Source organism: Neophocaena asiaeorientalis, unplaced genomic scaffold (assembly GCF_003031525.2).
Source record: "Neophocaena asiaeorientalis asiaeorientalis breed wild unplaced genomic scaffold, Neophocaena_asiaeorientalis_V1.1 scaffold327, whole genome shotgun sequence".
Lineage (NCBI taxonomy): Eukaryota > Metazoa > Chordata > Mammalia > Artiodactyla > Phocoenidae > Neophocaena > Neophocaena asiaeorientalis.
Genome location: NW_020174560.1, coordinates 4,290,903 through 4,315,593, shown reverse-complemented (window position 1 = coordinate 4,315,593; position 24,691 = coordinate 4,290,903). Strand labels below are relative to the sequence as shown.

At 37.6% G+C, this 24,691-nt stretch overlaps 2 protein-coding genes and 1 non-coding gene across 4 annotated transcripts in view; 2 read left to right on the top strand and 1 right to left on the bottom strand.

The window, feature by feature from the left end:
* HSF5 (heat shock transcription factor 5) overlaps positions 1-3,492 on the top strand; it is a 48,342-nt gene extending 44,850 nt beyond the window's left edge. The window contains exon 7 of the mRNA XM_024757544.1: positions 3,362-3,492. Coding sequence (XP_024613312.1) covers positions 3,362-3,432 — 71 coding nt within the window. The 3' untranslated portion in view covers positions 3,433-3,492. The remainder of the gene's footprint in view (positions 1-3,361) is intronic.
* On the bottom strand, positions 2,564-2,691 carry LOC112408170 (U6atac minor spliceosomal RNA). The gene has a single exon (XR_003004902.1). It is a non-coding gene; the product is annotated as a U6atac minor spliceosomal RNA (small nuclear RNA).
* Positions 3,493-9,461: 5,969 nt separating the features above from the next.
* Positions 9,462-24,691, top strand: part of RNF43 (ring finger protein 43) — a 60,221-nt gene continuing 44,991 nt past the window's right edge. The window contains exons 1-2 of one of the 2 annotated variants that reach the window (XM_024757640.1): positions 9,462-10,013; positions 11,075-11,711. In XM_024757640.1, coding sequence (XP_024613408.1) covers positions 11,460-11,711 — 252 coding nt within the window. In that variant the 5' untranslated portion in view covers positions 9,462-10,013; positions 11,075-11,459. Of the gene's footprint in view, positions 11,712-24,691 lie in introns of both variants that reach the window. The other variant, XM_024757639.1, reaches the window with a different exon arrangement.

Below are 24,691 nucleotides of genomic sequence, written 5' to 3'. Positions count from 1 at the left end.
AACCCAGGCCCCCTGCATTGGGAGCGCAGTCTTAACCACTGGACCACCAGGGAAGTACTGACAAATGCTGTTTTAAAGCGCAATCATTAAGCCTAAGAGGATTTGTTGCTCATACATAACTCACTACATAACTCATTCTGAGACTATTACAGAGCCATACAGACTTGTTTCTTTAAACATGCCTATTTGTGATATGCTGTTGTCCATTATTTGAACCTATCAATACAATAAAGTGTCAATTAAATAAATGACATTTGTTCACTGAAAAAAAGAGGATTTGTTGTTGTTGTTCTTCAGTCTGCCTCCCCGTAAGAGCTCTGCAGGTGCTTTGTAGTCTTTTTACCTTTGTCATTATCAAGAATTCCTACTCTGCTTTCAAAGCAGGGTTGCAGTTGGGTCTGTTCATTTTCCAAATTCTTATTTTCGTATTTTCTGTCACCATATGGCCTTTCCTTCTTATTCTGATATGGAGTTGAAGTGTTTAGAGAATGATCGTAATTAGGTATTACTCATTCTGTATCCTTTGGTCAGCTTTTAAAAATCCTGATGCCTAGGCTGTACTCTATACCAATTAAATCAGCATGTATGGGGGTAGAAGCCCTGGATCTTAGTATTTTTTTAAAGCTCCCCAGGTGATTCCAATGTGCAGCAAGATTTAGGAACCATGGGCTTTGCTTATTAGCCGTATAGTGTAGAGGTTCCTTCAGTCACCTCTTCACTCCTCAGGATTAATTAGATGACCTTCTAATAATGCATTTTAGTTACTTGAAAAAAAGATGTTATACAAATTAAGATATTACTGTAATCATTGTCACTGTTCTTTAGACTGTAAAGAAGCCATTTTTGTGGTAAAATATACGTAACATAAAATTTACCTTTTTAACCTTTTTTAAGTGTACAATTCGGTGGCATTAAGTACATTCACGTTATGTACTACCACCACCACCTTCCATCTCCAGAACTTTTCCCATCTTCCCAAACTGAAACTCCATATCCATTCCGTCCTTCCCTGCAGCCCCTGGCAACCATCATTCTACTTTCTGTCTCTATGAATTTGACCACCCTAGCTACCTCATATGAGTAGAATCATACAGTATTTATCCTTTTGTGACTAACTTATTTCAATTAGCGTGATATCTTCAAGGCTCACTCATGTTGTAGCATTTGTCAGAATTTCCTTCCTTTTTAACGCTAAATAATATTCCCTTGTATGTAGCTACCACATTTTGTTTTTCCATTCATCCATCGATGGACACTTGGATTGCTTTCACTTCTTGGCTATTGTAAATAATGCTGCCATGATCATGGATGCACAAGAAGCCACTTTTAAGTGATAAACTGATGTCTGTTCTCCCTCTACAAGATGCTTATCTGGATAGATGCTTGTTTTTTGTTTGTTTGTTTGTTTTTAATTTTTTTGGCCTCACAGCATGGCATGCAGGATCTTAGTTCCCCAACCAGGGACTGACCCCTTCCCCCTGCAGTGGAAGCTTGGAGCCCTAACCACTGGACTGCCAGGGAAGTCTGAAATTGCTTGTTCTTTATGGATAGGTTGTAGTGTTGTTCACCGGATGAGCTGGTACCTTCTCCTAGTGATTGGTCTTCCTCTCACAAAATATGGAAAAAATTAGATACTGTTCCAAATGCCTTCTAGATTTACTCATAGTTGGTGGTAGAATTATTTTATTGTATCAGCTGTCTTGCCCAGGCTGTTGATCAATCCTACAAAGGTTGTGTTCTACAAATATAGTAACAAAAGTCTCTGTATGTCTAGTAGGAAATAAAGGACTCATTCTGTATAATTTAGTTTAACTCCAAAATGCTACTAGGACAAAATTGTAAGCCTAAAAATCAACCTAAAAAAGGCTCCCTGGTCATGTTGCTCTAGAAATTGCAAATGAATTAGACTGAATCTAGAAGCCACATTAGGATTCCTTCCTTTCGGACTATGTTATTCAGACAGGCCATTTCACTCTATTTCTTTTCTTTTTTAAACATCTTTATTGGAGTATAATTGCTTTACAATGGTGTGTCAGTTTCTGCTTTATAACTAAGTGAATCAGTTATACATATACATATATCCCCATATCTCTTCCCTCTTGCGTCTCCCTCCCTCCCACCCTCCCTATCCGACCCCTCTAGGTGGTCACAAAGCACCGAGCTGATCTCCGGGTGCTATGCGGCTGCTTCCCACTAGCTATCTGTTTTACATTTGGTAGTGTATATATGTCCATGGCACTCTCTCACTTTGTCCCAGCTTATCCTTCCCCCTCCCCGTATCCTCAAGTCCATTCTCTAGTAGGTCTGCGTCTTTATTCCCGTCTTGCCCCTAGGTTCTTCATGACCATTTTTTGTTTTTCTTAAGATTCCATATATATGTGTTAGCATACGGTATTTGTTTTTCTCTTTCTGACTTACTTCACTCTGTATGACAGACTCTAGGTCCATCCACCTCACGGCAAATAACTCAATTTCGTTTCTTTTTATGGCTGAGTAATAGTCCGTTGTATATATGTGCCACATCTTCTTTACCCATTCATCTGTCAATGGACACTTAGGTTGCTAAAAACAGTGATTAGAGGCCATGAAGTAGGTGGCAGTGCCTTAACCGTATGCGTGTTGTCAGGCCCGAAGGCCTTTTCCGTCCTTGTCAAGGGGAGTGCTAACCTTCTCTCTCCTTTCATACAACACTTAACTCTATTTCTGTACATGGTCTTAGCTTTTTATGTTAAAGAGCCTAGTGCCTGAACTGAGAGCTCACTTTTTTACTTCTTTCCAGTCTTAAATGACCACTCTTTGTTTCTTGACCTCCTTGAAGGGTATACTTTATTTTTAACAGACAATTCAGGTAGACCTTTTTATAAGAGAGTCAGCTGTGTTAGTCAATAAGTGGAAATTTTTTGGAGGCAATCAACTTTGGAAAGGTAGTGATTACTTATTTTAACATTGTATTTCTGAAGGCATTACTTTTTCATATTCCCAAAACCCACCTATCTATTTTTATAGCATCGAAGAAATGAATTTTCATTTGTGTGTATTTATTTCACTTTGATCTTTTTGGCACTTTTCCTTAATTTTTCACTTATAATAAAATTCAGTTGAAAAGAGGCTTATCTACATCACTAAAAGGAGAGAAACTTTAAACTTTGTTAGTCTCTTTGGGTTAACAACTGGGCTGCATCTGTGTGCTTTAGAGGTACGGGAATGCCCCCCAAATTGAGAATCTGATGAGGTAATGTGATTTTAGAGCCCATTCTACAGGTGAAACATAGCAACTTGTTCTTCTTGTCTAAAGACTTGTCTATTGAACTCTCCAGTTCGAGAAGCTAAGAGTGAGTAAACAAATCTTTTTTCTTCCTAGATCTTCATCTGCTGGTGGATGTGGCCTGCAAGCAGGAGCACTTTCCACAGGAGGAAGAATTAAAAGAGTGAGAATGGCTGACAAACGTGACATTGTGCACTGGCTGTAGCTGGAGGCAGACTAGCCTTGCACATGACACACTGTTGGGGCTCTTTCAGTTCAAGGAAAAAAAGTATTTTTGTTTTGTTAATTGAGAATTCTGTTAATTGAGAATTGGGAATTTGGTATTTACTACAGCTGTTCAGTTCAGATTGTTTACCTTGACAAACTACCAAACATCTAGCAGTCTTTTTTTTTTTTGCTGCCCAGATCCCTTTCAAATGAAAGTTCCTGGTCTTCTGTTACAGTCAAAAAGCATCTAAAAACAGCTGCATCTATGGTACCGGAGAATAATCTGTGTGGGTGTGCTGGTTTGTCGTCTTGCCACTCTCAAAAGTAGTCAGCACAACTCCGGTGGGGAGTTCAGTCTATCTGTTTCAAGTTGCAGTGTGATCCTTTTAGAGAAAATTGTGTGAGAAACAAAGGCCTGTGAGGTAACCAAGATCGCAGGTCTAAATGGGTCAGGAATTCCAGGGAGAAACCCTGGGAAAGAGTTAATTTTCTAAGTGATTAACCAGGAAATGCCCTTACTTCCTAACCCAGCATTCTGTTTCAAAAGCAAGGCGTCCGGACTTGGACCATCCATCACACTTAACAGCCTCTGATTCTTTTATATTTACGGGAGCGTTCTTCTATTTTCATATCTTTCTTTAATTTTAATGATACATTATCATAAATGGTAAGAAGGTTTTGTTAATATATCACTTATTTAATATATCTTCTAAAGAAAAGTATTTAGCTTGTTGAATATACTTGTATTTATAAATGCTGGTAGATTTTTAAGTTTTAAGGCTTTATATCTTTATTAATATTGAGGGGTAGAAGGATAAAGGATGCATATATAATATTTTAATTTTGAAACGGGAATGTACAGTGTGTGAACAAAACCATTAAGAGATTTAACACAGTGTTTTCTTATTTTAGATTTTTTTTTTTTTTTAGATTTTTACATTCAGTAAGTATAAATTCTCGTCTATAAAAGATAGTGTGCAGATCTGGGGAGAAGCTGATTAGTAGTCACCTAACAGAAGCTATGCCTCTGATATTTTTAATAGTTTATGTATGGTTTAAGCTTCTGAGAGAAGTTTGGATAGTGGGATAGACTATAACATTTTTATCTTATCCCCTGTTTAGGATCCTAAATTCAAATAGTAGGATTATGGGACTGGTTTTTAGGAGAGGTATCTTGGATGTCCACTTTCTGTGGTTGATCCCTCACTTGCTAATCCAATGACAGCAGAAAATTTCTGATTTAAAGTCTTTTAAATTGACTAGAACTTTCTTATTAGATTCTGCCTCAGTTTTCCTAATAAGCACTGCAGAAACAAAAGGAAAGCCTAGGAATATGAAACTAGTGAAAAAGGAAAGGCCCTTAGTGATATGACATAAGTACTATTCAAGCCACGGTGGACGTAGCAATTCATTTCTTAACTTGCATTGTGCCTTCGCAACGATGTACTTCCCCAGAAGTATTACAGAGATAGTAGTTTTTTGGAAAAGGATGAGCTCTATATTGGTCTGCAGTGACTCAGTTTAGATATGAAAATAGGTTCTGAAAAGTGACCTGTTTGGTCCATCTGATTAGACTAGACGATGTCCATGTGATGAACATTTATTCATCTTTATTAGCAAGGTTTAAAAGAGGAACAGATTATCAAGACTCCTACATCTTTTGGTCAGACTGTGTATTTTGGCAGAGTATGTGAAGAGGAGACCCAGTTTCTATATGAAGGAACTTCGCCTTTTCTCTGTCAGGTTGAAAAGCTGATATACTATGTGGGTGATATTCATTCCTTCCCTTAAATATGCCTTTCTTGGCTTTGTATATGTTGAAAGAGATAATATCTTTTGAGGAACATGTGTCAAGCAGGAACCTTGGCATGGATTTGGTTTCAATTGTTTTACCTTTATCAGCTTTCCAAACCTCTTTTTATATATGAATACAACAGACCAAGGAGCTGGATGTACTGCTATACTCACATGCCTGCTACCTGTCAGCTAAAGCTATCATTACTGTCTTGGACAAAGTGGCAAAAGATAAAATAAAATCTTTGTGTGAATTAGTCAGTAGGGTCTGACACATGCTAACAAGGCTCCTGACTAGTGCCTCAGTATTTCAGCACCTTAAGCATGATAAATTTCAGTCAGTCAACAATAAAGTGTTTCAACTAGACTTGTTGTCTTGCTTGTTTTTACTGTTTGGTGATCAATAGAAACCTCAGTCATTATAACTATTAATCATAATAGTAAAGTTCAGAAGAAAATGTGCTCTGTTTTCCAAAGAATCTGACTTAAAAAAAAAAATCCTGAGTTTTTTTCATTTACACTTGAATAGAGATTGAATCCTTAAAATGCCATTAAGGATAAGGACAATTCTTGGACATGTTTATAGAAACCTAGGTTTTTGGAAAAGGATCAAGGTCTTCAGTAACTTTAGTCAATGCAGTTGTGAAAGTAGATCCTGAAGTGTGATCTGTCTCGTGTAAAGTTAGGTAGTAGGTGTCAGTGAGATGGGCGATTCATTACCATAGTGATGGCATCTTTATGACATCTCTATGGTAGTTGTGATCTGTCAGTCTCTGAGGGATAACGCCAAAACTTTGAAGCCAGAGAATAATTTCTCTTGCTTATTAATTCTGGTGACTTTCTTGTCAATACTGTTTAAATAAACACAATATATCAGTGAACTAAGCTATACAGAGCTGTTTGGTTTGATCCTGAGTAGCTCAAGGTACCCAGACTCAAGGTACCTATTATCGTCGTGCTCAGATCTCAGAGTTTCCTCAAGAGAGGGCAACCACATCTATATTCTTTTCCTTTCAACTAAGTATCTGTATTAAGTCTCAGGTTTGTGTGTCTTAATTCCTTTGCAAGTTTCAAGCAGTAATAGGTGAGGCAAAGTCAATTAGTAGGTTACTTTTTGTTTAGTTTAACACTAAAGATATTTTTACATATATCAGATATATAATAATGTGTATTTTACACATTTTATGCTATACTTTTACATGGCATACATAAAATAAAAATGTAAAACCAGGGACTTCCCTGGTGGTCCAGTGGTTAAGAATCCGTCTTGCTGGGACTTCCCTGGTGGTCCAGTGGTAAAGAATCCGCCTTGTAATGCAGGGGACACGGGTTCGATCCCTGGTCAGGGAACTAAGATCTCACATGCCGCGGGGCAACTAAGCCCGTGTGCCACACTACTGAGCTCGCGCACCTCAACTAGAGCCTGCCTGCCGCAAACTACAGAGCCCACGCACTCTGGAACCTGAGCGCCACAACTACAGAGCCCATGTACCCTGGAGCCTGTGTGCCACGACTAGAGAGAAGCCTGTGTGCCACAACTAGAGAGAAGCCTGTGCACCACAATGAAGATCCCACATGCCTCAACAAAGATCCCGCATGCTGCAACTAAGACCTGATGCAGCCAAAAATAAATAAATTAATTAAAAACAAATCTTTAATTAAAAAGAAAAAAAAGAATCCATCTTGCAATGCAGGGGACGCCGGTTCAATCCCTGGTCGGGGAACTAAGATCCCACGTGCGGCCGGGAAACTAAGCCTGTATGTGGCAACTACTGAGCGCTCACCCCACAACTAGAGAGCCCACGCGCTCTGGAGCCCGGGCGCCACAACTAGAGAGAAGCCTGTGCACTGCAAAGAAGAGCCTGCATGCTGTAACGAAAGATCCTGCATGCCACAACTAAGACCCGACGCAGCCAATAAATAAATAAATAAATAAATAAATAAATAAATAATTTTAAATAAATGTAAAACCAGAGCAGACTTTAAAAAAATTCTCTCCAGAAGAATTAGAGCTACTCCTATTCTTTAGGAAAGGAGCTAGGAAAGGTCTATACTTGCATTATGTTCTTAAGGTCCAACCACTAAAGAAAAAGTGCTAAATTAAGAATTTACTTTAGAATTTCTCTCTCTGCTCTAGGTGTTATTAGGCCTAAAATGCCAAAACTGTCCCCATAAACCCTCTTTAAACTTTTTTTAATTAATTTTTTTAAACTGAAGTATAGTTGAATTACAATGTTGTATTAGTTTTAGTGTACAACAAAGTGATTCAGATATACATATATATTTTTTTCAGATTCTTTTCCATTATAGTTCATTACAAGATACTGAATATAGTTCCCTGTGCTATGCAGTAGGTCCTTGTTGTTTATCTATTTTACGTATAGTAGCATGTCTCTGTTAATCCCATACTCCTAATTTATTCCTCTGCCACCCACTTTCCCCTTTGGTAACCATAAATTTGTTTTTGATGTCTGTGAGTCTTTCTGTTTCATGAATAAGTTCATTTGGGTCATATTTTAGATTCCACATATAAGTGATATTATGTGATATTTTTCTATCTCTGACTTAGAATGATAATCTCTAGGTCTATCCATGTTGCTGTAAATTGTATTATTTCATTTTGTAAAAATATTTATTTATTTGGCTGTGCCAGGTCTTAGCTGCAACGTGCGAGATCTAGATCCCTGACCAGGGATTGAACCTGGGCCCCTTGCATTGGGAGCGTGAAGTCTTAACCACTGGACCACCAGGGAAGTCCCCCATTCCTTTTTATGGCTGAGTGATATTCAATTATATATATGTACCACATGTTCTTTATCCGTTCATCTGTCGATGGATGTTTAGGTTGCTTTCATGTCTTGGCTATTGTAAATAGTGCTGCTGTGAACATTGGGGTACATGTATCTTTTCAAATTGGACTGTAGACCCTCTTTAGGGATGAAATTCTCAAGATGACTAGGTCACTCATACTTTTTGCCTTCAGAGGCATTATGTCCTTTAATCTTTACAACAAAGCTACAGTGCAATTATTATTCTCCACGTTTTACAAGTGATCAATTTGTACAATTTTTTTGTACAAACTAAAAATTGTTTAAAATTTTCTTATGTGTTTTTTACCACAATTTAAAATGTGATTTTTACCACAATAAGCATGTAACATAAATCTTAACCGTTTTCAAGTGCAATGTTAACCATATTCACATCATTGTTCATTTGTACAATTTGGAAAGACTGTTGGCAGCAGGTCAAAATAAAATGTCTGGGCACAGTCAAATATAATCTGGTCGACTTGAAAATTCAAATTTTAGAAACATATATTAGAAACTTCTGCATTATTTCTAAAGACAGGGCTACTAGAAGGGTTATTGTTCATGAGTGTGGTAATTAACCAAAAATTAGTTTTCTTTTTGCCTATATTCTGATTAAGCATATATATTTTACCCCTTTGTTTGTATTTATGATATAGACTTACTTGCAGTCTCACATTGAAGGCCCAGGTCTGATCCATAGTATTATTTCACCTCCCAGGGATGTGAGAAGAAAATAACAGATTCCAGACCTCTGACATCACCTAATCTAAAAGCTTGGTACAGGCACAGTTTAGAAAAGAGCTACTGAATTTAAATTTGTAAGGGCTGAAGAAAAACTATGCATAAAATGGACAGAGTTCTTGCCAGGGTAGCAGACTTAAGACAGCAATAAATCAGTAAGAACTATAGCACAGGATCACTTTATTCTGGCTTTGTGGCATTTACAGACACTAAAACCTGGAAAGAGCAGAAATGCCTTTGAATTTATATTTGCAAAACCTTGTGTCCATTATTTTATCTTCTGCGTTTCCTTTTTTTTTGGTCTTTATTTCCTATACCACCATCTGTGTCTCTTGGGTGCAGAAGCTGCTTACATGTCTGTTTGTGTGGCCCTGATTTACACGTGGTAGCTTGCTTACCCAGAGAAAGGTATTGAAGATTGAATTGGATGCAGTTTGGCTGTGGCTCAATAGAGGGAGTCGAGGAGCCGAGAGAGGCTCTCTTCTCAGCACAGGAACGTGTCTGGTGAAGTGTGCGCGCACCAGGCCCCAGCCAGCCAGGAGGAGGAGGGGCGGGATGGGGGTGGTTGCCTCTAGCTGCTCCACCCTCACTTTGTGTCAGCAGGTAGAGAGCGTGATTGCAGTCCCAGGGGAGGGAGTCAGAGCTAGAACACCAGTTACAAACCACAGGCTTCCTCCTCTAGGGAGCTGATCCAGAATTGTCTTTCTGGAAGGGAAGCACTCGAATCCTTCCGAACTTTCCAAGTCTATCCATGATGCAGAGACATTGCCCTCTGGGATTTTCTATGTTCCTGGTAGTGAATTGTTGCTGATGTATTTGCTACTTTGCTTCTTTTCTCTTTCAAGATTTGATCATTTTTATATGCTGTTCGGGGAGAAAAAGGACTTTTGTTAGAAAGGAGATTTCAGAAATGGTTTTGGATCCTCTAGAAGTGTTTTTAGAGTTCTTGGGGACAGTAGCTCTAACCTTGGAGTAAGTTTCTGCCTTTGACCTGCATGGATTATTTTTTCGGGCTGCGGAATTTCTCGGCACCTAGCTGCAGTGTGGGGCACTTGGTTTGGTTGCAGAGTAAGAAGGTGGAAGAATGAGCTGTACTTGGTTAAGCAGTTGAAACCTTTTTTTTGAGCAGGATCTTTAAAAGCATAATTGAATTTGTTTCACCCCCGTGGATTCCAGTGGGCCTGACAGCACAACAGGTTTGCAGATTTCTTTCGAAATTCTTTTTTTTTTCTCCCTCTGCCTCAGCAAAAGAAAAGAATCTATATCACAGGTTCATGTTCCATTGCTTGGCTTTTCAGCATTTATTCTGAAGACTTAATAAGATTTTTTAACTTGACCTCTGAACACAGTGGGCTTTGTGGTTGAAGTGCATTTGTATTTACTTAAGGGTGCACATTTTGAAATCTTAGAATAAGACGTTGTTTGTACAAAGACCCAAATTCTCAAGTGTGCCTAGAAATAGCACAGATCTACTCTACTCAGGTTTATTTTTACTTTTTCAGGGTTTTCTACTTAGAGCCTGTAGACTAATCACCTCCTTACTCCCCCTTTTATTCCCCACCCCCTCAAGGAATTTGAAAACGTGTTAGGAATAGTCCTTTGTTTTACTTATGAACCTAGAAAATTACAGATTATAAGATCTGGATAATAAAGTAGTTTCCAAAAGCATCTCATGGGAAATCAAAGTGCTTGGCATTCTCAAGCAGGAGCATAAAAGCTGGGCTCCCTAAGAGAGAAGGGAAAATAAAGATAGAAATATGAATGTCAACCGGGAAAAATAGTTGGAAAGCCAACCTTTTCAAATATTCTTCTAATTATGAAAGTTGGAAAAGCTTGTGATGCTCAGGTTTATCCTGTGACTGTGTGAAGACATATAAATTAGCACCTAGTTTACAGGCAAATCTAGGTAGAAAATCTAAAAATCATAGTATATTTAGGTTCATGAAAAGTGTTGTAAGTTCAATGGGCCTGGAACTTTGGCTACAATGAAATACAGTTTAATGTTGAAACTTTTATGAATACATGTTGTAGCATCTTTGGACATCTCTCAAGGTGTGGCCTGAAATAGTGTTTCCTCTCCTTCCCCATTTTTTAAGAAAAAATTCTCCTGTGATCTTTAGTCTTTTACCGTTGACAAATTTTGTGGCTTTAAAGGACCATCTCTTCGTTTTCTGAGCTGGAGTTTTTCACTCTCACCTTTGATGCATGGCCTTAGTCATTTACTTTGCCTTGTTTTGTTCATTAACATTGGGTTTAGTGGCTCGAGAACTTGATGCATATGGAAGACCAGCACCAAGTGATCTGACATAATTAAAATTCAGGATGTGACATTCAACCTCAAGCAAAATTGAAAATTCCAAAGAGAAGCGGCGATATCTTTACTAATCATAGTGAAGATGGGAGAAAATGACATACCTGAAGCAGAAGTAGGCTGAAAATACTTTCTTCCCTGCCAGATCAGGAATACCACCTGTTGTTGGGAATATACTTTAGAGAAAGGAAGGACCAGAACTACGACTCGGCTTTCTGAAGCTGAAACATAAGTTTCTTTTCCTCCGTTTGTCTGGATCTAGGAACCTGTGTTTGGTATTAGCTAGTGGAAGCAGTATGTATGGCCGAAGTGCATTGCTGCAGCTGGTAGCATGAGTGGTGGCCACCAGCTACAGCTGGCTGCCCTCTGGCCCTGGCTGCTGATGGCTACCCTGCAGGCAGGCTTTGGACGCACAGGACTGGTACTGGCAGCAGCAGTGGAGTCTGAAAGATCAGCTGAGCAGAAAGCTATTATCAGAGTGATCCCCTTGAAAATGGACCCCACAGGAAAACTGAATCTCACTTTGGAAGGTGTGTTTGCTGGTGTTGCTGAAATAACTCCAGCAGAAGGAAAATTAATGCAGGTAAGGATGACTTTATTATTTTTCACTTTCCATCTGTTTGAAATATGCCTTTCTTCTTTTGTCTGCCAAACCAAATTCCATACCAGGGCTCTGCTGCTTAGCTTTCTGTGTTTCATCTTGTTAAGTATATTACCTTATTGGCCTTCTAAAGCAAATTCTTATTTTATACTCGAGAGGAAACCTATAAATCCTGTATTTTATAAGATCATCTGCTTATTTTTAACTCTCGTACTACACTGCATTACATAATAAGTCCTTTCTTTGCAAGTGATATATTTTGGACACTATTTTTTTATAGATGAAATATAGGGGCTTGTATTTAATTAACCTGAGGATTGTACTTTACATCATGTTTAGATTTGAAGTGAGCACCGAGGAGGTTGATTTTAATGGTCAGTAGCACCCTGAAATTCTAGAATGTCCTTGGAGCAGATTTGATCAGTGTGTCACTTTTAAAATTCAGTCAAGCTTGAATGCTACGGCTGGCCTTATACCACGTGTGGCACCCTATTGCTAAGCCCAAAATGGAGAGGACTGGATTACAAAATGGACACAAGGTATAAACTTGCCTCCTGATCACTTTGGCCTTGTCTACACATAATTTTATTACTTCCAAAAATTTTAAATTTAACATGTTTTTTATTGACCCACAAAGTTTTTCAGACACAGTTTCTTAGGCTTTCGGGTTGTGAATTTTGCCTATAACTCATTCATAGCCTGCTCTTTATGTGTTTAGTGTATGAACTGACTGAAGCCATAGCGTTTCATAGATGAATTGCTCATTCCCCATGGTGAAGATAGCGCCTTGAGGGCTCTACCTTTTTCATGTGGCATTCTAGTATCTTACTCTATAAAATTATGTTGCTTATTGATTAAAATTCATTTTATAAAAGGACATTTCTTGCTGTAGCTCTTAGTCACAGGTGAAAAATGTTAAATATCATTCATCTAAGCTCAGATTTTTATTTTGTAACATGAACAGAACCAAAATATTGTATGAATTTAAATTTTTGTCCACTGAGAGGAAAAAGATGAGAAAATCTAGCAAATTATAGAACTCTCTTTGCCAAACACGGATTTTTACATATATGACTTATTGGCTCTTCATGATCACTTCTTAGGCAATATTTTGGAGCTGGGATAAGTGAAGTGGAAGAAGAATTGGGTGAAAAGGAAGGCTGTGCTATTTAGAAAAATAAACAGGCAAAAAGAATATATCTGGAAAAAATAGTGTAAGAATTTTTGGATAAGAGTCTATTCACTTAATTTGAACTTTAGGATAGAATTAGGAATATTTAAAAGTTGAAACCATAAATCATTTTGAATACAACAATTGGAAAGGAAACTTCCATCCTGACCTTGCCTAGTTAATACCTTGAGGCATGAGGTATGTGCTCCATTGCAATTTTTTGCCCTAAGTAATTTTACTATAGAACCATATTCTGGAGGCTCTGAGGTCTTTGGGAACCATACTAAGTTTTGTGTCTTATTAATGTCCTGTGGCAGCATATTCAATGGGTTAATTATATGCCGCTTAAAATAGTGTCTTTTATTTTAAATGTTTTGCCTTCTATTATCATAAAGCTGCACATAAAGTTTCTGTGTATTTGTAAAGGAAAAGGTATATGAGAGGTACTAGCTGGTATTCTCTGCCATTTATTACCTTGCCAGTCCGTATCCTATCTTCTCTTATTTTGCCCTTTTTTCTCACTCTGGTAAGTGTTGCTTAATCCTTTTTTTTTTTTTTTTTTAACCTATTAACTTTGAATCTATCAGTGTACTTTAAGTACTGATTCTTTACTTTGTGAAGAGAGAATTTCACTGTATCTATTATTTAGCAAGGCCTCTCCAGGCTTTCCAATAGATAGTTTGCATCATTGGCAATTTTCAGTCTGTCTTCACCTTTTCTCTCCATACAAGCTTCTTCTAGGTCATTAATAAATTTGTACACCAGCCTAGTATTAGTCTCTGGAGACTTTCAGTATTGGTCCTGGTTTATTTTCTATTAATCAATTTTTAATCTACAGTAATTACTAAATTTTCTTAATAACCTCTTATGAGAGACTATGTAAAAAAAAACCAAACTTTTGGATGATATGCCTCAGTCCATTTTTATCCACTATTTGATTAACTCTTTCAAAGAAGTCTAGCATGTTAGGGACACATGGTTTACACTTCTAGAATCCATGCTGTTTGTTCCTTATCAGATTACACTGCAACACAGGTTTACTCACCTGTGGTTAACCAAGCCTTCCACTCAACTGAAGTTCTGTTTAAATGTCCTAGAGCTGTGCTTTGCTGCACTTTAGCTTTCTTGATGGATATCTGTTCCCTGGTGTCACAGATCTAAAGGCAATCTTCTCTGTTGGCTTTGCAGAATTTTGGATAGTTCTGTGCATCCTTCTACCTATGTATTATTCTAGTTGCCTGTTAAGTTTGATTATCTTCAAAGATGCAGTCAGGTCTTTGTACAATTGGGCTTGCTATGCATTGGGAGATGGAAAGTTATGAGAACAGTGATTTACAAAAATCATCATGACCTTGTTGTGGTTTCTGGAATTTCCAGAGAGTTTCAGAAAATCTGACATTTCTTTACATTTTGCTCAACTCTTTCAGGGTATGTACTTTTTCATAAGGACCAAATTAACTGGACTTTCATTTGTATTACAATTTTAATTTTCCTTAGACAAAGAGAAACATCCCATGACGATGTGCCCCCAATTTGCTTAAAAATAAAATAGACCGTAGAACTGTCTCTGAAATAATTTTGCTTGTCTCAGCTTCATCTGATGGCTGTATATACGAGGCCAGGCCTTGGTGAATTTTTGTCCTGATTCTTATTCCTCACTCTTTGTACTTAGGTTTCTCTTTACCAACAGTTATATCCATTGTACAAGATATGTTCAGAGTCTTAAATTATAATATTCTCTTTAAAGTACTAGGAGAAAGTCAAAATAGAAGAGGAAATGTTGCCTTGGCTGTATTCCTTTCATTTCTCAAGTCTTCTCTTTTCCATTTCAAAACTCCGCATCTTAGTCCTGACCAAATTATATTGCTTTCCTTTCTGTTTTGCCCAAGAGCTGCTTCTTTGCACGACCATATCATTTCAAATCCCTGTGCGCCTTTGTCATTGTCTTTAAAGTGTCTACTTCTTAGGTTTCCCCTACATTTGCCAAAATCCTGTCTCTCCCTCTCCTCTGATTTCTTTCTACTTTTTAAATCTTTGTTTCCCATTGAATTTTTATATTTAGGATAACCTTCCACCACTGTTCTGCCTCAGTATTTCCCTAACTAGCCCTCAAAAATCCATGTCCAAAAAAATTTTTTTTGTAATTATGAGTCATGATGGATGTTAACTAAGCTTATTGTGGTGATCATTTCACTATATATATAGTATATATACATATCAAATCATGTTATACACCTAAAACTAATACAGTGTTATATGTCAATTATATCTCAATAAGAAAAAAAAAGAGAGAATGTGGGAGACACACACAAAAAAATCCATGTCAAGGAAACTTTCAAGGATCTCCTCATTACTTGGCAGTGACTGATAAAGAGGACTAAATGATAGTGATTTTACTATTATTCTTACTACTTTGACTGTTCATTTGACTAATTCTTCTTCTCCTGGTTTATACCATTGTAGAAGGAAAACGAGCTGGAGCTTATGCATTGTCTCATTGTCCGGTTTTCTGGTTTGTTTACCTCTTATCAACATTTGTTTATATTATTTCTGAGTGATAATGTTGCTACCATTTTACCACTGTAAAAATGATTACAGTCCTATTTTCTTTCTCAATTCTTGCTCTTTATTAATAAATGTTTCTTAGAGGGACAACTCAAATTAATCTTCCTTCTTCTCAAAGCAAAAGAGCAAGAGGATCTTTGTGTAGCGCAGGAGAGGTCACCGATTCTTTAACTATCACACTCTTCCTGCTCAGCTGGTTGTCCTGGATTTTCTTAGACTCCAGGTTAAAGTTATGATCAAGATTAGAATGTGCTGCCCTGAGGCTTCAGGCCTACAATGGGAGCTGTGGTAGTGCAGCATTTGGCCAGTAGCAGTGAACACCTCCTGGACAAATTCCCCCTTGCACAGTGTCTCTGCTTGCCCCTTCATTTTACCTATTAGTCAACACATAGTTATCCCATCTTTCCATTTTCACTTTATTTGCAGTCAGGGCCTGAAGTGAATTATTTGGGGAGGAAGAGAAAACTTTATAAGTAAAGTGTTAGCCAAAGCCAGAGAGACAATGCTTTATAGCAAACTGTAGTTGACAAAGTGCCTAAACTGTGACTAAAGGGACTTGACTTTTAGCTTTGACTCTGCCACTAAGTAGTTGGGTGATTTGGGACAAAATAGTTTTTTACCTCTCTAGGCTTTAGCTTTCCCATCTGTAAAACTGAACTTGTGCTATGCACTTCACATGTATTAACTCATTGAATCCTTGTAATACCTTCATGAGAGAAATACAGTACTTTTTTTTTTTTGAGATTAGGGCAGATGTTTTTTAATTGAAGTATAGTTAATGTACAATATTATATAAGTTACAGGTATACAATATAGTGACTCACAATTTTTGAAGGTTATGCTCCATTTATAGTTATTATAAAATATTGGCTATATTCCCTGTGTTGTACAATATATCCTTGTTGCTTATTTTATAATACATAGCAGTTTGTACCTCTTAATCCCCTACCCCTAGCCTGCCCCTCCCCCCTACCCTCTCCCCACTGGTAGCCACTAGTTTGTTCTCTATACCTGTGAGTCTGCTTCTTTTTTTTTTTTGTTATATTCACTAGTTGGTTGTATTTTTTAGATTCCACATACGAGTGATATCATACAGTAGAAGTACAGTACTTTTACTTTTACATATTATAGGTAAAGAAACTGAGGCTCAAAGTGAGGCTCAAAGCTATTTGCTAAGATCTAATAGTAGGGGGCATAGCTGGAACTTGAACCCCAGAGCTCATGCTTTTCTAACTCTCAAATTCTGTACAGGGACTTCCCTGGTGGTCCAGTGGTTAAGACTTCACCTTCCAATGCAGTTGGTGTGGGTTTGATCCCTGGTCAGGGAGCTAAGATCCCACGTGCCTCACGGCGAAAAAAACCAAAACATAGAAGCAATATTGTAATAAATTCAATAAAGACTTAAAAAAAATAAACTTCTGTACATCTACGAATGCCAGAGATGAACAAAACACCAGTGTAGGCTTTGTCTAAATGATGAATTTATTTCCAGAATAGAAAGGAATGAAACTGATGACTACTATTCTCTGCAATTGATCCAAGCTATATCATATCCTGCTAACTTCTAACAATCTCTGTATTTCTTCTGTTCCTCTCATGTGTGTTTCATTTACACATTTACAAAGATACTTACAAATCAGAATGTTTATTTACTTAGTATTTCCCTTTGAGTGGAACAACTTTCATTACCTTTCTTTTCATTTTATAACAGTCTGTGGTAAGTTATCTTATATGGGAACCTGAAATAATGAACTTTGAAATAGTATGCATCTACCTGTCATAGCGTGCATCTGACTGTTAGAATTCCTTGGAAGCAGAGATTTCAAAGGTTTTGTGATTTTGCTTTGAGGCCAGCCTTTAAAAGAAGTATAAATATTCAAGATACAGTCAACTCTTGGTTATTTATGTTAATGGCGGTGCAGAAAATTCAGTTAATTTATAATTGACTTTGGAATGTAGTCAGAAGTACACCATCAGATGGAAATCCTCTGTGCACACAAGCAATCTTAGGTGCTTGCCTTCTGTGATCCCAGCTCAGAGCCTCTTGATATGGCTTTGGTGTTAGAAGCATGGCACCCAGAGGAGAGAAGGAAGCTGCAGAATATTTTTAATGATAACTTTTCAAGTTAAGGAGATATCTCATTTATATAAAAGTACCTATCAGACAAATTTGTATATATAATAGTTCCGTACTTCATGTGGAAATCCAGCAAAATTGTTGTAAGTTCAAATTCATTAATCTCTGTGGTTAATAGGAGGTAATGAATGAGCTGTGCCCTTGGTTATTGCCCCTATCAGGCTATTTAGTGTCCTTTGAGCTGATTCTAGGGGTATGCATTTCCTTGGTTTTTGTGGCAAACTCTGTGTGTGTGTGTGTGTGTGTGTGTGTGTGTGTGTGTGTGTTGTAATTTTCTTTATCTACAAATTAGCCATAGTTAGCTTTTTATACAGTTTTTAAAATATCCCTGGGGCTCAAGGTTTTGTTTTTGTTTTTAATAAAAAGGCTTTACATTTCATTGACTGGAAAGTGTTTATTGGAACTTTCGTGTGCTTTTTTCCCCTCCTTTTACTCCCTTCAAATTACTAAGTACAGCAGAGGAAAAAAGATGTTATAAACGAGCAATGTACGATTATAAATGTTCTGTCAGGAACCAGAATCGGTAGCAGGGTATGGTCAGAGAAGGGGGTGATGATGATGTTCCATCGAATTTATGTTGCAGTTTTCTTCCAAGAAGCTTGAAATGATTCACAAATACTTGCAAACCAAATACAGGTGATACTTACTCCATTTTATAGAAAAGGAAACTTAATGGGAGAGGGAAAGCAAGTTAATTATCTTAGAAGAAAGTTGCATAGAGATGGACCCAGGGTGCTTTGCAGGAGATAGACTAGTAATCCACTTTTTCAGTTATCCAAGGATGTGGGTTTCTCAGGGAAATCCTCAAAAGCTAAAATACTGTCCATGGCTGAGATATCCTCTATTGGACCGATGTTGCTCAGTTTGACAACGCAGTTTAAAAGCTATTGGTGAAGCAGTTTGCCAGCCTTGTGTCTCAGAAAGCCCTCTGAGCTAACTCTCTGACCTGGCATTAATTGTTCTTTTGAGAATTGTTAGAGAACAAGCCAGAGTCTTTACAGTGACCGATAAGGCCCTTCAGGATCTGGCCTGGCACCTGCACCTTTTACCTCCTCCCCGCTCACTCTACTCCAGTCACCCTGACCTCCTTGTTGTCCTTCAGTTAAACCAAGACAGTTGCCACCTCAGGGCCTTTCCACTTTCTAGTCCCACTTACACCCTGGGTATTTTCTTCTCTCAGTCTCAAATGTCAACCCCGTGTCAGATACACCTTTTCAGTGAGGTCTTCCTAGACCATCCAATTCCGAAGGACTCTTCCTATTCCCCCTAGAGCTCATATTCTCCTTCCCTGCTTTATTTTTCTTTATAAACGTACTGCCACGTGACATACTTTTATAGTTGTCTGCCTCCCCTCAGTAGACTATGAGCTCTGTGAAAGCAGGTATTTTGTCTCTTTAGTTCAGAGCTTTTTGGGACTAGGGCTTTAGTATTACTTAGATAGTGCCTTTGACACAGTAGGTACTCAGTAAATATTTATAGAATGAATATAAGGAACATTATGGTGGTGCTGAGTGGCTGTGATAGGTTGGACGTAACTCTAGGATGAAGTAGATTTATTTATATCTCATCACATTTATTAAAGTATATTGTGAAGTCAGTTATTTTGAGTGCTTTGGATTTGATAGAGCATGCTGTATTCCTTTATTTCTCTGACTTACTGACAGCATAGTGTCTCCTTGATTGTCATTTTCAAATTGTAAATATGGCTATAATCAGTATGTTTGAGGAGCTCCTTTACCCGGCACTTATTTAGTTTAATAACTAGCCCAACCCCTACTTTTTAGAAAATTCTAAAGACGTAGACGTAGAGAATGGACCTGAGGACACAGGGATGGGGAAGTGTAAGCTGGGATGAAGTGAGAGAGTGGCACTGACATATATACACTACCAAATATAAAACAGATAGCTAGTGGGAAGCAGCCGCATAGCACAGGGACATCAGCTTGGTGCTTTGTGTCCACCTAGAGGGGTGGGATAGGGAGGGTGCGAGGGAGACGCAAGAGGGACGAGATGTGGGGATATATGTATATGCTGATTCACTTTGTTATACAGCAGAAACTAACACACCATTGTAAAGCAATTATACTCCAATAACGATGTTAAAAAACAAAACAAAGAAAATTCTGATTTTCCAAGAAAAATGGATTGGAGTACTGATTTAAAATCTGTGATTATAAGATATTAGCATGTATCCAAAGGACCTCACCTTCTTAGTCCCTAGGCCTGTGATTCCCAATTCTAATTTTGAGATACCCTAACACAGTGGTTTTCAATCTTTTTTTTTTCCATTCTTTTTTCCCCTAAACTATTTGGTGGGGTGGGAGTGGGGGTCACTGGCCCCTTTGAGAATGTGCTGAACGTTATTGACCATATGTACTTAATGTACAGTTTTGCATAAAATCTCAGTGAGTTGAGAGAATCTCTGAGACACATGTAGTAATCTAAGGACCCCAGATTAAGAGCTGTTATCCTAGAATAATCCCAATTATTTCAAGAAATGAGACCAAATTCTCAAAAGTAATTTACCCTCAGTTTGCTTAATTTAAAAAGTATTTGTGTACATTTTACTAGAAGTCAAACAGACAACAGTATAACAGTGCAATTATAAGAAGGTTAGCCTGACCTAAGATGACCTTAGATATAAAAATTGGTATCTGACAAAGATCTGCTCGTATATAGTGTAGTAAAGGGATTGTGCTCTCCAAATATTAGGTAAAACTGCATCAACTCAAGAAATGCTTACAGCCCTTCATCGTGGTGGTTTCACTGAAAGGCCCACAAGAATAAAAGATATTTTCCTAATTTGTTTTGACATAGGTAGAACAATTGTGGCTTTATGTGTTTATTTGGTTACTGAAGTCAGAGAACAGAGGCTGTAAAATGAGCTAACTGATGGTTACTTACCATCAGTTTGTCTTCTGTCCTTTAGACTCCATTGCTTTTCCTCAGGTGTAGGAATCCTTGGGCCCTTCAATTTCTATTTGCTATAATGGAAAACTTTGAATCTCTTTTAAAAAGTTTATTGTTTCTTGCTTGTTTGTTTTTAAATAACAGATAAGCTACTTTACATACTCTTATTTTTATCTGGGTTTTAAACATTACGGTTCATTTTGTTTTGTTTGATACTTTTTAATATATTAGAGCCTGTGTTTAAATTGCATATTCAAAAACACCAAAATAATCAAAGTGATTTAAATTAGGGTTTTTAAAATTGTAAACACAATGTGTCACATTTTTCCTGGATAATAATTAGATTATTTAGATACTCTGATCCCTAAATCTAAAGCAGTGGTCCTTGTTCAAGATGGCAGCCTATCTATCTTCAAGACCCCCGTTCGTTTTTTAAAAATTTAGATAGAGTACTTCTGTTATGATGGAAATCAACCATATACTACTGTAATTTTAAGTAGCATATTCAGTTATCATGTACCTATCAATTTTGTGCATGCTATCATATCAAAAGGGTACTATTGTACGTATATAAATTTATGATCATTGAGAAACACTGTTGCTTTTGTTATTTCTGTAGAATAATTTGGATGAGACTGAAGGCCTTATGTTTTATGCCTACTGATCTTTCTTGCTATTTCCTAAAAAATGATTACAGATTTCCATTCTTTTATCACCTAAACTATTTTCTACAGTCTTATGAATTATCCACTCTTAAAAAGAAATCTTTTACATGGTTCAAGTTTCACGTTCTTTCACTTTTATATCTTCTACTTAGAATCATATTGGTTATCTGACTTTAAGAATCTTGTGGCCAAGTTCTTTTTAATTTTGTGAAGGACTTTGTTGTCCTTTTACTGGAATTAGGTCCTCTTCAGTTTTCCATACCTGGGGTCAAATACAGTTTTGGGTGGGAGGGCAGAGGCACAGGCTATTCCGTTTGTAAAATATAATCATCAAGTTTCAAGCTAGGAAAAACACCTAATCCAATCATTTCATTTTACAGATGAAGAAGTAAACCCAGAGAGATTAGTGGTTTGCCAGTCAAAGAACTGCCAATCTACTACCATATCTTACTGGCCAGCATTTTTAGCAAACCTTATTTATTTATTTTAAACTTTTTTGGGTCATTGCAGGAAGATTAAAAAGAAGATGTTGGCAGAGATTTCCCCCCCGAACATTCCATTAAGAAGATATGGAGTGCCATAGGGTCTCTTTCCTCTTTGATCCCTAGTCAACTAGAAGACATACTTTAAAACAAAGGAACAAACAAAAAAATACCTTGCTGCAATTCAGCATTACTTTACATGGTGCATATGCATAAAGTCATTTACGCCAGAGACTCACTGCGCCAGGCGGCCTTTTGTCCTGGATCGTCTCCTCAAAGCAACAGAGGCTCTTTATAAAGTCTAGGCCAGGAAACTTACCGAGATTGGGGGTGCACTGGAGTCTCTCCATGTCTTATACTGTGGGTCTCCTACTGTGTACCAAACGCTGTGGCAGGTCCTGTGGGAATACAGAGAACAGCACCCTAGCCTAGTCCAACTGAGGAGTTAGACCTTCGACAGCGGAAATCAGTATGTGATGAATGCCAAACAAGAAGTGCACACATAAATGCATTAGCGTGCCAATTTTCATTTTCTCAGGAGTCATTCAAATGACTGTGGTGATTCTGTCTCAAGATCCCCTATGACTGAAGAAAAAATAAACAAAAACCGTAAAATTTTAACCCAGGTAACTTCAAGGAGCTTAAATCTAGAGGACAACTACACCCCAAACAGACATACCTTCTAATTTTCACTTCTATCAGTTATGTATAGGTTATAATATTGCCTGTAAAAATATTCCTGTATGTATAATACTCATCAGTAGCATTTTCTGTAGAAGTCCAAATAACTAAGCACCATGGCTTTCTTTTCAAATTGCAAACTGACTTTCTAAAATGTACGAGAAGTTTCTGTTAAGTTGCAGTAAAATTAAGACAGAAAATTTAGCTTTAAACAGAATTGAACACATTGGGAGTTCTGTTTGAATTGATAATCTAACTGGCTCGTTTTAATTCTTTGTAAACTGCATAAAGGAAGAAATAAACGCTAGGACTATGTAGAAGGTGAAAAGTATTTGAATATCATCTCTATTTAAAAAACTTATTTCAGTACCAAGATTTTTATTATTATTATTGACTTTAGTCATTATTATCTGTTATTCCCATTCTCTTGGGTTGGTTATGTATAATATGAGGGCCATAGAGACCAACTCAAGAAAGATATACCTGTCTGCTATGACAAAAACATTAGATTATTACCTGCTGTGAAGTTAGTAAACTGTATGGTATACGTCATATATTTGTATTGTCATTGGACATTATTTGAAATTTAGTTGTCTCCCTTTGGATATATGAAAAGTCCGTAGGTGCCTCATGACCATTTAAAAGGTAAAAGCAAGTCACTTAACCTTTCATCTGTTGGGGTAGGGTTGGTGGGGTAAGTAAATGATCTTTAAGTCCCTTTCCAGCTGTAGACATTTAGAGGTTATACTTATTTCAGAAATAGACTTATTTTACAAAAGGGACGTGTAACTTGCTTATTTATTTCTTTTCCCGGAGATAAAATTGATTTGGTAGGTGGTACAAAAAATCTGACCAAATTCCTTGAAGTCACACAACAAATTAGTAGGAAAACTAAGCACCAGACTCAGTTGCACTTCTAGTCCTTTGGTCCTATACTATGGTCACGTTCGGTTAACACACACAAAAAGGACTTTTTCTCTGGAGTTTTATATTTTAAAGTATGTGTAGTAGATTGAGGACCCTTATTCTAAATCCTTCATCAAGGCTGTCCCCGTGACCAAACCACGCTGACTTCAATCACGAACCTACCTCTAAGTGAATCTGAACCTTTGAAAAGGCTTGAAGAAGGCAGAGGTAACCTAGAGCTGTAGTAGTAGAAGGAGGATGATGAATCTGATCCTAAAATCATGTGTAAAGTTGAATTATTAGAAATAAGTTGACTAGTTACATTAGAAATAAGATTTCAGAAAACCTGATAGGTGTTCCTGTGTGGAGTTGAGGGTTGGAGCTTCAGTAAGTAAGCATCTGGAGGCATCTGGGAGGAGTGGAAACGGGGCCATCTGATTAGTAACTGTGCCTTGTTATTAAACCGTGACTTTCTGCATTGTGTATCCCCAGAGTTGGAAAACTTCCGCTGGCAAAAAAAAAGAGAAGGGCTGCCGTGCTGTTGCTGAGGGCCATACAGTAGACACAAAAGCGCCTTCTTAGAGGCCTGCCGCAGAGGCAGCTTGTACAGGCAGGCCCATTCCTCTCAAAGACTGGGAATCAGATTCTTTCCCCAGGGGGTTTCCAACTAGTTTGCACTTCAGAAAAATCTTTTCTTTCTCCTGCTGTTCACGCCCTGCAAAGAATTTTCTTCCAACCAAAGAAATTGTTTTATAATCAAAGATCCTTGTCCTTAGTTGTTGGACATCAAAGAAAGTTTGGAGGAGACTGGGGGATTATGTGAGTGCCTAGAATTTATTTTGAATGCAAACTTGCAACATTAGCAAGTCCCCCAAAGAATATACTCATTTCAGAGCTGGGAGAGAGCCTAATATAACTAAGTCTCTATTTTTCCTTGGTTGCATATACCCCAGTAAGATACAAATGAGTTGAGCAGTTCTATCTGGACTTAACTCCTGTTATGTTTGGTTCTTGAGGTTCTTACCAAGGGAAGAGGTACCCGTACTCCACCTACCCTTTTAAAACCTGATATTAGGGAACATCAGAATCTATTGAAACAAGCAAAAAACCTCTTTTTTAACCTTCAATACTTCAACTCTTGGGAATTTGGGGCTTCTCCCAGGGCAGTTGATAATATATAACCAATGTTGAGAGTCACATTCCCTACATTCCCTACTGTCTCGGAGGTGCTGTTGGTGTCATTTTCTCCCACAAAGGAAACCCTCAGCACCCTGAGGGCCTGAACTCAGGTCTTGGCAGGTAAATGAAGGAGGAACTTACTTCTGGATTTAAACTGTTTGGTTGAGTCAGGCGTAAGAAGGCACAACCATGTTAAGTACCAGCTTCATAGTCTTACCTCTGCGGCCCGAATAAGAAGAATTTATCAGTTAGGGAGAATTAAGACT